Genomic DNA, 13,838 nt, shown 5'->3' on the forward strand with positions numbered 1-13,838 from the left:
ATTGTGGGAGACTAGTACCCTGCCCTTTTTCAAATTCTAGCTGGAACACAGTAGGCAAAGACAAATGTAAGACAGGGTCCAATCCCATGTTTACTGCACCATGTATCTCTCTGAACATCATAAAAGGATTTCATTAAAAGCTGGGATGCTTTTAATGCCAGCTCTTTCCATGGAAGCTGCTATTTTTTATAACACTGAACTGAAATTTCTGATCTGCTTCTTTGAATCTTCTCCTTCATTACTGATAATATCTGAGAAACCTTTTATATCTCCGGACACTAATTTTGCAGTTCTGACAAATTTTCATGTAAAATTAACCAATATAGTACTTGATTTTGAAAGAATAACCAATGTTTGCAGTTGTCAAAGTTAAAGGTTAGGTGGGCAGAGTTTCCATTCTCAAGGTTCAATTTTGGTCTGAAAATAATTCCTCATGTTCCAGCAAACATCTGAATATACCAAAAATGTTTAAATAATTGATTACCTATCCCTGAGGTCCTCCAGACACCTTTGCAAGTGAATCTCCCCTGCTGTAATGATGACATGTTCACCTGTCTCCTGAACCAGAACTTGGACACAAGGATCTGCCTGATTCAACAATCGCAGACCAATTACAAGCCGGTCCATCTCACCTGTAAAAAAGTTAAATGTCATTTTTTTGGTCTCTGTTTTTCTGTCTTTCCTTCTCTGCCTGTTTGTGATGTCCATATAAAGGTATAAAACTTCTAGGCAAAGAACAAAAAGAATCACTTCCTTGCTAAAAAAAAATCACCTTTTTAATACACATAAACAACTTCCACTTTGCTCACTGATTTGGAGGTAAAGCCCAGTAAAAAAATACCATTTCGGAATAATCCTTAACCCTTCCAGTTTCATTATAGTCATCTGAAATCACGGGTCCCTTAGGGATATTATCTACATTGCAGTGACCTTCTTTAAGGTCCTAGCATGCAGCACATTCACAGCTAAGACACTCGTATATATCACCATTCAGTTGGTTCCAAATGATGCTATGCTCATGAACTCAAGTTCCCATGGGAATAGCCAGACATGTAGGGCAACACCTAAGTTATTCCAAATAGGGCAACTTTATTTCTAGATTAGAATCAATAATGTGAACATGTTACAGAATTAAGCACACTTAAAAACTACTCAGTAAAAATATGACAAGTGAATAAATAAACATGTAACTAAAGAACAAAATAAATAAATAAGGAACAAAGTTTGATAAATTATGATTTTGGCCCCCTAATTAGTGATAAATTAAAAGTTTTGTACATCACCATTTTACATCCACTGCCATACAGGCCCACAGCAGTATCACAAAAATGACAATCTGTTTCTTTAAACAAAGCTTATGAAGACTTATATTTGTATGGGAGACTGCATTTTATTTCTTCTGTTTCTAATCGTATTTTGTGGTATTGTTTAGTGCAAATCATAATCAATCATACAGTTGGATGATTAGCTAAAATAGAATGGTAAATGAAGTGATGAGATCCACAGCAGCAACAACAGCAAAAAGCAGCCGATTATGCTATATTTGACTAAAATGGTCTGAATGAAGGAATGATTGTAAAAAATAAATATCCCTACAAATTTTTCATTGCCTTCAACCTTTTAAGCTGAATTTATTATCTATATTCTACCTTTCTATAATTTCATATATATTAACTGGAATTTGGTCAAAGTTATGAAATCAGCAATAAACCCAGTAAAAATTTAGAATTCATTAGCATCATTCTTTATTTGCTTCAATATCATAAATTATTTTAATACATAACTTCACACAGACTAGATCAAAGCCTACTCAACATAACTTCACATAGACTAGATCTAGGACTACTCAACATAACTTCACATGGACTAGATCTAAGCCTACTCAACATAACTTCACATGGACTAGATCTAAGCCTACTCAACATAACTTCACATGGACTAGATCTAAGCCTACTCAACATAACTTCACATGGACTAGATCTAGGCCTACTCAACATAACTTCACATAGAATATATCTAGGACTACTCAACATAACTTCACATGGACTAGATCTAGGCCTACTCAACATAATTTCACACAGACCAGATCTAGGCCTACTCAACATAACTTCACATGGACTAGATCTAAGACTACTCAACATAACTTCACACAGACTAGATCTAGGCCTACTCAACATAACTTCACATAGACTAGAACTAGGACTACTCAACATAACTTCACATGGACTAGATCTAAGCCTACTCAACATAACTTCACACAGACTAGATGAAAGGCTACTCAACATAACTTCACACAGACTAGACCTAGGCCTTCTCAACATAACTTCACATGGACTAGATCTAAGCCTACTCAACATAACTTCACATAGACTACATCTAAGCCTACTCAACATAACTTCACATATACTAGATCAAAGGCTACTCAATATAACTTCACACAGACTAGATGTAAGCCTACTCAACACAACTTCACACAGACTAGATTTAGGCCTACTCAACATAACTTCACATAGACTAGATCTAGGGCTACTCAACATAAATTCACATGGACTAGATCTAAGCCTACTCAACGTAACTTCACATAGACTAGATTTAGGCCTACTCAACATAACTTCACACAGACTAGATCTAAGCCTACTCAATATAACTTCACACAGACTAGATCTAAGCCTACTCAACACAACTTCACACAGACTAGATTTAGGCCTACTCAACATAACTTCACACAGACTAGATCTAAGCCTACTCAACATAACTTCACATAGACTAGATCTAAGCCTACTCAACATAACTTCACATAGACTAGATCTAGGCCTACTCAACATAACTTCACATAGACTAGATCAAAGGCTACTCAACATAACTTCATATCGACTAGATCTAAGCCTACTCAACATAACTTCACAGAATATATCTAGGACTACTCAACATAACTTCACACAGACTAGATCTAGTCCTACTCAACATAACTTCACACAGACAAGACCTAGGCCTACTCAACATAACATCATATAGACTAGATCTAAGGCTACTCAACATAATTTCATATAGACTAGATCTAAGCCTACTCAACATAACTTCACAGAATATATCTAGGACTACTCAACATAACTTCACATAGACTAGATCTAGTCCTACTCAACATAACTTCACACAGACAAGATCTAGGCCTCCTCAACATAAGTTCACACAGATTAGATCAAAGGCTACTCAGCATAAATTAACATAGACTAAATCTAAGTCTACTCAACATAACTTCACACAGACTAGATTGACTAGATCTAAGCATACTCAACATAACTTCACAGACTAGATCTAGGCCTTCTCAACATAACTTCACATAGACTAGATCAAGTCCTATTCAAAAGAACTTCATACAGACTAGATCTAGGCCTACTCAACATAACTTCACACAGACTAGATCTAGACCTACTCAACATAACTTCACATAGACTAGATCTTGCCCTACTCAACATAAGTTCAAGTAGACTAAATCTAGGCCTACTCAACATAACTTCACACAGACAAGATCTAAGCATACTCAACATAACTTCACAGACTAGATCTAGGCCTTCTCAACATAACTTCACATAGACTAGATCAAGTCCTATTCAACAGAACTTCATACAGACTAGATCTAGGCCTACTCAACATAACTTCACATAGACTAGATCTAGACCTACTCAACATAACTTCACATAGACTAGATCTTGCCCTACTCAACATAAGTTCAAGTAGACTAGATCTAGGTCTACTCAACATAAATTAACATAGACTAAATCTAAGCCTACTCAACATAACTTCACACAGACTAGATTGACTAGATCTAAGCCTACTCAACATAACTTTACATAGACTAGATCTTGGCCTACTCAACATAACTTTACACAGACAAGATCTAAGCATACTCAACATAACTTCACAGACTAGATCTAGGCCTACTCAACATAACTTCACATAGTCTAGATCACTCATACAATCACAACCATGCTGATATTAAATAAAAATGTCTCGGTATGACTTGGCTGGGGTTCGAACTTGCAACCTCCCCCATCTGAGGCAGATACTCTAACCATTTTGGCCACCATAGTGGTTCATATACATGACTTCTAAACAAGTAAGCATGGCATACTTACATGTTTTTTTTTATATGTATACATATGATGTAATAAGTTATTACATAACTTAGGTGTTTTAATTCAACCTTAAAACTTTTGTACAGGGCTGATGTATTAAAATTACATAGATGTTTCTTTTAATTTAAAAAAAAATCTAAAAAAATTCAACAAAAGATGAATGAAATCAGAAGATAGACCTGTTTGAGAATTAAAGTATAATGCAATAACTGTATAAAAAAGGTAGAAATAAACAAGTTTACTAAATATTTATTCTATACTTCACTTGTTTGCTGCCTGACAATTTCATGTATACTTATTTTAAGACAATAATTATTTTCAAGTGACTATATATAAAACTGAAATGCCTACAAGAACTTTAAACATTTTGTACTTCTAAATTAGACAGCTCTGGTGGCCTAATGGTTAGAGTGTCTGCCTCGGATGCAGGAGGTTGCATGTTCAAACCCATGCCAAGTCATACAATAGACTTTAAAATGGTACTAACAGCTGCCTCACTAGGCACTCGGCATTAAGAGGTTAGTGTTAGGACTGGTTGGCCTAGTGTCAGGATAATGTGACCAGGTGGAACATGATACTACATGTCTGCAGCATGATGCCCCAGTGCTAAACATCACTATAAACTGCCACATTACAGACAGTCTCCATTTTCTTAATCAATGTCTTTATCTTCATTACAATGAGATGATTGTGTATAGTTTTATGTCAAAGAAATCAAAGCCTCTTGTAAATTAAAACAATCATGGAAACAGTCAAACCTGAATGAACCAACTTGAATGTTCTGTTTGTCAGGTGATTGTCCAAGTATAAATATGTAATGCTGGTGTGAATTCATCATGACAACAGCTGGACTGCAGTCTTTAGCATCTTGCCTTGAAAATATCATAGGTGTCCTAAAATTATATCACTTCTCAATAGACAGCCCCTATTTTATCCCACTTTATAAAAGACACCATAGGTGTCCTAAAATCACATTATTTCTCTATAGACAGGCCCTAGTTTCTCCCACTGTAATAAAAACACCATAGGTGTCCTAAAATGACATTATTTCTGTATAGACAGCCCCAATTCTATCCCACTGTAATAAAAATACCATATGTGTCCTAAAACTACATTATTTCTCTACAGACAGTCCCAATTTTATCCCACTGTATTAAGAAAAATATAGGTGTCCTAAAATGACATTATTTCTCTACAGTAGCCCCCTATTTTATTCCACTGTAATAAAAACACCATTGGTGTCCTAAAATTACATTATAACTCTATACAGACAGCCTCAGTTCTATCCCACTGTAATAAATATACCACAGGTGTCCTAAAATTACATTATTTCTCTACAGACAGCCCTATTCTATCCCCCACTTTTAAAAATACTATAGTTGTCTATCCCACTGTAATCATAATACTATAGGTTCCTAAAATGACATTATTTTTCTGCAGACAGCCCCAATTATATCCCACTGTAACAAAAATATCATATGTGTCCTAAAACTACATTATTTCTCTATAGACAGTCCCAATTTTATCCCACTGTGTTAAGAACAATATAGGTGTCCTAAAATGACATTATTTCTCTACAGTAGCCCCCTATTTTATTCCACTGTAATAAAAACACCATAGGTGTCCTAAAATTACATTATAACTCTATACAGACAGCCCCTATTCTATCCCACTGTAATAAAGATACCACAGGTGTCCTGAAATAACATTATTTCTCTGCAGACAGCCCCAATTATATCCCACTGTAACAAAAATACCATAGGTGTCCTAAAATGACATTATTTCTCTATAGACAGCCCAAGACTAACTCTATAGACAATTACCACATATTTACTTTAAATTAGGTTTTTAGGACAAGTGCTGCTCAGTACACATTTCAGTCCTTTTCTGTCATTATAATAATATCCATCTATGTCAATATGTCTATGGTATTATGTTTGCCAGGTGTTACTCTTGTATATTTCATAACAGATCAGTGATACCTTTGTATTCACCTAGCGGTGTCAAATCACTGAGGTCAAAGTAATTTTAGCTGGGCTTGAACAGAGATGAGAGAGCCAAAGCCATTGAACAGACAGTGTTTATGTACTTTTCAATAAATGGTATTACTGAATGAATGTAGACATCATATCTCTTGCAGGGAAAATGACACATGTTTAATGTTAAGGTAAATAATTTTTCAGTGTGTATGATCCATTTGGGGATTTAAACTAAATGGAGTACATATAAATATGAATAATTTCAATATTTAAATCCAAAATATACATCTCTGAAATTAGATTCAGTGGTCCCCCTCTTATACGGCCACCCCTTCTGCACCGGGAAAGTGGCCTTATAAGACGGGTGGCCTTTCCAGAGGGGGACTAAATTTTTTGTGAGAAGTATATGTAATGTACGTAGTAAGAAAGCTACATACTTCAAAGCATTTAATATCTTCATTTAATATCTTTGTTTAAAAGTAACATTAATTATTAAATGGTTCTTCTTGTCATTCTTGATGTAAGCATGATATGATATGCGAGCGAGTATTGTTGTCATGCACATTGGAAAACCATTCAAAACGTCATTTAAATCTTGGTACATACATAATTCTCTTTCCATTTGCTCCATTTTCCCACTGCAGCTGAATAATCTCTTGATTGGTTATGACATTGCTTATTCGAGTCTTTTCAACATGAAATTGTTTTATTAGATTCTTTTCTACATAAAATTGTTCAGCAAGTCCCCCTCCCCACCTCACCCAATGTCATCGATTAGAATAACTGACTTTCTTCTAGAATAATACATCTCTGTTTACATGATGACATGTTAATGTTTGGTAATGATATATTCGGATATTGCTAACTGTATGCAATTTAATTATGCAGATGAAACTTTTGTAAAGTGGATGATATGCCTTCTTTGTAAAGGAAGCGATAAATGTATTGTTACGTGATTTTTCGGTCTTTGTCTGGTACCGTATTTTGTTCAAGGTTAATTTCTGTGTGTGTGTTAATGCACAAAATCTATTTTTAGCCTATGCTGACCATGTTATGATCTTGACAATTATGTCCGGTTGTAATCATCAAAGAGAAGAATTCGGACAGATGTATGAAGCCCAAAACTCTATCATAACATTGCTGAGCCCATTTCCTGTAAATGTCGGCTTTTATGGATAATGATATAATATTAATCTTAGTGTTATATGTACTTTAATCAACACTTCTTTGGAAACCTGTCATTGGGAGACACGTATCCACAGTAGAGATAATCTGATTACTTACCTTATGTCATGATATGAATTAATTATTGGTTCTGGATACATTTGAAATAAAAAGTGTCCGCTTGTGAGGGGAACATTTTACATTTTTGTACTAATATGCTGGCTGCTGGTCGCGTTAGAGGAGTGACCATTCTTGAGGGGTACTTTAAACACAAACTCATCGGTGCCAAGGGATTCTAGCCATAAGATGCTGGTGGCTGCTGGTCAGGTGGGTCATTCAAGGTCATACTGCTGGTCAGGTGGGTCATTCAAGGTCATACTGCAGTGTCATGTATCACACATGAGGCCATTTACAAGACAGTTCATTGAGTAAATTGACATAAAAAAGGTTGAAATCTGTCCCTCTCTTATAAAGAAGCAAATAAATGTATTAGCTCGGAATTAAGTTTCTATTAGGTTATCAGTGCATAATTTATAAGTTCACAAGGTGTAGGAATGAAAGTGTAATGATGGGAAACTACAGTTATCCATTTTCAAACTTACTGTACTATGCAAGTGATTAATGCTTTTAGCACAATTACTCTGGATGTACATGAATTTAAAACATTAATGTAGCTGATTTGGACCACAAAAAAATTACCAGTGCAAAAAATTACATGAAATATTTTAACATGTAGTTTTGTGTAAGTGAGTAATGGCATGTCTTGTACATGTGTCTCCCTCCAGAACAAGCCACTGAACCTATTATATGACACTGTGGAAGTTTCATTTTTGGGGGGTTTCTCTGTCCCTGATTTTTTATTCCTGGCCGGCTGGCAGTCATTCAACTATGAAAAATGCCCTTTAAAGTGGTCCACTGCCAATAAACTTAACAAATTTCAAAAGTGACATACAGAAAGAGAGGTCTGATCTATAGAGGCCAACAGCAACAATTATACCCAAAGACATGTTCATTTCAACAAACTTATTAGAAGCCAACACTAAGGGCTGTTTCGTTTAAACATATGTGGTATCCATTGTAGCTTTAAAAAAATATAAACCCAGGTACTTATATCACTCAAGTCATACGAAAATGATACCAAAATTCTAAACTGCATCTATGTGTGTCTACTCCACATTTAAAGTGCTTTTCCTGGGTCCTGATTTGCACTGACATGGTCATTGTCCCTTATTACCAACCACCAAAGGGTGCATTGCTGGGAACAAGTATTATGGAAATGTACAATTGTCAATTGTTGTCAATTAGCTCAGTAAAATAAGGCCACTGGAATTGCATATGCTGTGTGAGTTGATTTTTTTAAATTTTATTTACAAAAATTTCAAACTAATTGGTATCTTCAGTACTTCCTCTACAAAAACAGGAATGGAGATATATGGCCCTAGTGTAAGAAATTTGATTTGCATAAAAATGGGGGTCACCATAAATTTACATTTTTTGACTTGCAAATTTTTAAATTAGTCAGAGAGTGTTATATTTTTGACAAAACTACATTATGTGATTTACAAATCTTTTTTTATTAGTCAGAAAGGGTATTATTTTTAATTCTAGAATATTGAGACCAGAGTTTATTATAAAAATGGTCAATGAGTTTTTTAATAATAGCTTTTGGATGCTTTAACATGCCAATTTAACATTAATTTCCAGCATCAACGAAGAATACACTGAGTTGATATTAAACCTTGATATCATACTGGAGAACCTGTTGCTATAAAACCTGAGTGTTACTAAGACAAAACAATTTTTTCAAATACAGTATGATAATCTAAGTTGAAATCTCAATATCAAAATAGAAACTGATGTTTTGGAGGGTTCTGTTAAATAAAATAATCTCTCATATTTCCTTTTGATACGTTTTGTATGAATCCGTCTTTTGATCCTGTGTATGCATGTGCTGGCAGTTGAAATCTGACAGGAAGCTAGCTATAAACTGTGAACTAGTTAATATACATGGAGACATGTTGCAAGCATCTGAAAAACTTTACTTCTGTTATGACTTCTTAATGAGCTCATGTTTACCACTCACTGCCTCTCACTTGCGTACAAGGGTTCAAGTCTTGAACTTGGCCAATGTGGGTTTGTGAGAAAGGTGCACGTAGCTTCCCATGGGTCAGTGGTTCTTATCAGGGTTTTCCCAGGTTCTTCCTCCACCAATTATACTGGCCACCATATATAGCATATCTGCACTGAGAAATGGCATTAAACCCTATAACAACAAGAAGTTCTTGATGTGTCAGTTATTACAGATGATCAGTTGTGGGATATTTGGGGGGATGCTTGTGGCTGATGTGAGGTTCAATTACCAAGAAAATTTTTACATGGGTACAATTTTCAGAGTCACCTCATCATGGATAATGCTGTAATGCCACTACTGTTTTGCAGGCTCTAAAACTTTTATGCACCTGGCAATATATATTTTTTCCACACATTATCAAGTTAGTTATTGCTATTTATCTATATCCAAAATTCAAAAATCCCAGAAAAGAATCAACTATCAAAATCAATTATGCTCTTTACTAGAAAAAATATCATGCACAATAAAAATATACAGTAAGAATACCAACCATACATGGTTTACCATTACCATGGTTATCACTTACATGAACTCATAAGTAGGTCTAACTGCAAACTTCAAAGACCCAGATCTGCCAGCACATAATGTGCCAGCAGATCTGGTTCTATGCAGTTTATAATAAGCGGAACAAATAACATGGACCCTGATCTGCTAATGCATTATGTTTGCAGTTGGACTCAATTTACAAAACAATTTACAAGGGTAAGACTGGAAACCATTTGATTCTCCCAGAGCTCTGATAAACATATCTACGGTCAACCATGCATGAAAACATGCACTTCCCTGTAAAAATGAAAGTGGATACACCTGTAAGTTTGGTTTCTATAGCAGCTCTACAAACGAAAATGGATACACCTGTATTTTGGGTTTCTATAGCAATTCCAAAAATGAAAATGGACATACCTGCATGCTTGGGTTCTATAGCAACTCTCACTATGGGTAAAGCTTCAATGTACAGGTCTGTGAATGCAGTACAGGCCACAGTGCTTGACACAGTTCCTGACTTTAAAATATACTCTTCCAAACCTCCAAGTCCTGAAACATTGTTTAAAATATGCACAATCACCAGCCAGAAATTTAATATTATAACAAAGCAAAGTAGTAACACACAATATTTAAACCACTGCAAGTGTGAAGTATAACGACTATCCACTAAAAGTGGTGTATTTTCTGGAGTTCACCACTCTAATGGTCACCTGCTGCCACCAACCAAGTCACTGAAACTGCTTAATATGACATTACTGGTAGTCTTATTATCTCCCTTGAAATGCTGTCAACCATATTTTGGGTTCATACTACCATATGAAATGTATGACAGAAACAAATTTCATGAAATTTCAGAAATTTACAGAAGCTTTCATGTCTTTACAAAAATTGTAAACTAAATGAATTGCCAGGTACTCCTCTCCCTGGATAACTCATGCACAGATAACTCATGAACCAGCTTATAACAAGGGGTCAGTCGTGGATCCCATTATTTTTCTAGGAAATGAATTTAGGTACACCTATCTCTCAAAAAACTCCTGCGCAGATAACTTGAAAACCCACTCATACATGTGGTCAGTCGTGGATCCCATTTTTAAATATAGAAAATACCAAAACAACTGGCCCCAATTTGTTGAACATAAAGAAAATCGCAATCAAAACTAGTAAATTTAACGTTCATATATCACTAATTTTATCATCAAAACAGTGGTTAGTACCCAAAAATCTTATTTAATTTATGAAATTCACAAATTTTAAATTAGAAGTCACATACTTTGTTTAGTTTTCTATACAAAAAAAGTCTTAGTACATAGTAAATAACACTATTCAATGATATTTCGAAAGTAATGACTACTGGTGGCGGCACTTTAAGAAATAAATGCCAATAAAGTTTTGTTGTGTGAAATTTGTGTTTAATTTTACCTTTTAATTCAGTTTCAGTGTAATGATCATAAATGCTATATGTCCTCTTGTATTCAAATGTGAAGAATCCAACCTAAACTCATAGCTATGTCCATGAGTATTTCTGAGAATCTAATAAAGTGCCCACTGTGTTTTGATCTCTGATTTTCAGACATGTTTGTTGCACTGGTTACTATCAATTAAAAGTAGACCTGCTTTGTATTATCAAGTTAATCACATCTTTGTATCAAATTAAATGAAGGGAGTGGACAAAAATAACATAATAGTTTAAACGCATGCAAATCCTACCACATAACATCTAGCAGTCTTGATAGTGTCGGGTTAACTCATTCTGACTGACCAGTTGAATGCTGTTATTAATATGATCTTGAAGGTAACATATTTAAGGTATCTAACATTAATTAGTGGCATAACCTATTAATTTTAAAATGTGATCAATTATAGGAAGGGAAGCACTGTGAATGGAGTACTCACTGCATTAAAAACTTTGTAAAGATCCAGTTCACTATTGGGGAAGCGAGCTGCAAAAATTTGTAGTGAACTTAAAATTCCTGAATTGGCACTCCGAGGTTGGCTAAAGCATGAGCTGGAATTTTACTATTACTTGTAATGAAATTGTAGCATCAATATTTTACAAAACAGAAAAAAAATATTTTTAAAACTCAAACTCCCTACTTTTGAAAAAAAGAAAATCTTGTTTCGTTGTGAATCAACAATAACATTCAAATATATCCATAAAAAGTAGTCATGTAATACACATTGTTTGTAGAGGTATACGTGATGAGTCTCAAAAAATCATGGTGTAATGTTTTTAATGGTCTTTCAAACATTGATTATCATCAAAATAAAGATAATTTATACAGAAAAGCAAACAACTTCATTAGAAAAAGCATTTTATTTGCAATAATTCCCAATTCAAATATAAAACTAGAACAAAACCATTTAATAGCATTACCCTCTTACATGTTTTGAGACCCCTTGGTAACTTACACCCTTGCTTAAACTGTTGTTTGTGTTTTTGGTTAACATTGTCTGCAAGTTATCAAGGAAGAGGTGTACACAAGTAGTGCATTTTGGTCACCTAATCATAAAATGTATTGAAACAAATTACCATTTTCTTACATAACAATATTTGGGGGTACATGCTACTAATTCATTTCCTATAGTAAACCTTTGGAAACACCACAACAGTGAAAATTCAATAACCCTCAATTTCTAAAAACCTCATAACAGAACCAGTATCACAGCATAGAACTGACATTGATGGATGCTTACGTGTTGTGAAGACCATATGAGCTGCAGCATTTTATTAAACTAGCTTGAAACATAAATTACCCATTCTAAGGAATAAACTGCTACTTTCATCACTTAAATCCCTAAATCAAGACAGTTAAGAATTGGTAGAACAATATCAATCACCAATTTCTCTGTAATTGATTGAAAAACCAAAATTGGGTGACCACTGAACTTTTGGTAGAGATTATGTCACCGAACTATACTGCAAGCCAGTTAGGGTCACAAAATTCATATCTATAAATTAAAAAAGTCATGATAGATTAGGCTAAAAGTCATTAAAATGTATAAAGTGAATATGTTTATTTCATGCATGAAAGAGTCAATAATTTAACAAAATACAAAATTTCAAGCATTATACAAGAGATAAATTTTAAAAATTTGCTGTCCGAAATAGTGTACAACTTTTTACTGATGTATATTCAGCACAATCTGTTAAACACATTGGCCCAATTATGGGAAAAAAATCCATGTAAGTAGATCTTTTTGCCTTCAAAAAAATATAAAAAATAAAATGTATGTTCTCGTGAATAGATATAAGGAAATATTTCACTTGTGTAATGAAAATATTTCATTTTGTTGCTCCTGGTGAAAGATGTGATAATAAGAAAAAAAACTAATAAATGAAAATAAACACAAAATAGTATAGTGAAAAAACTTTGAAAACATAATTTGCATTAAATGGCATATTTTCTTGATGTTATAATGAAACATGTCTAATGGGTTTAAGCAAAGTCAGTTTTACGATATATGAGGTTATGAGATAAATGTAAATCCATGCTAGAGAAAAAGTTGGATGCAACAAAAGTCTCCATTAAAGAAACTCACTATGCACTTTAAAGCATAATAATATTTTGCAGAATTCCAAAACTATTTGGAACTATGAAATCATGACCATGCTGGGAACACCTAAATAAAAACAAACTAGATCACTCACCTGTTTGACGTTTACTTAAGCTTCTTCTCTACAGTAATTATGTACTACTGGGAGAGGGACCGGTATATGGTGAAGTTGTTTGCATTTTTCAAGACAGACAGAGGACAGAATGTTTACAAACCTCAATGCTACCTGAACTGTGACTGAAATTTCTTAACATGTGGAAATTATGCACGATCTAAAACACACAACTGAAGAAAATTGCTGCAACCCATGTGCTTGCAAAATGAGCCTGAACTAGTCCAAAGTATACTAACTTTAGCAGTTACGAAAATAGTGAAAATAAATTT

At 34.2% G+C, this 13,838-nt stretch overlaps 1 protein-coding gene across 1 annotated transcript in view; it reads right to left on the bottom strand.

Moving 5' to 3' along the window:
* Positions 1-13,838, bottom strand: part of LOC149801802 (elongation factor-like GTPase 1) — a 139,602-nt gene that overhangs the window by 13,807 nt on the left and 111,957 nt on the right. Inside the window, exons 18-19 of the mRNA XM_089956149.1 lie at positions 10,314-10,445; positions 485-632 (exon numbers count right to left, since the gene is read on the bottom strand). Coding sequence (XP_089812275.1) covers positions 485-632; positions 10,314-10,445 — 280 coding nt within the window. The remainder of the gene's footprint in view (positions 1-484; positions 633-10,313; positions 10,446-13,838) is intronic.

Source organism: Sinohyriopsis cumingii, chromosome 4 (genome assembly GCF_028554795.1).
Source record: "Sinohyriopsis cumingii isolate HCF-2022 chromosome 4, ASM2855479v2, whole genome shotgun sequence".
Lineage (NCBI taxonomy): Eukaryota > Metazoa > Mollusca > Bivalvia > Unionida > Unionidae > Sinohyriopsis > Sinohyriopsis cumingii.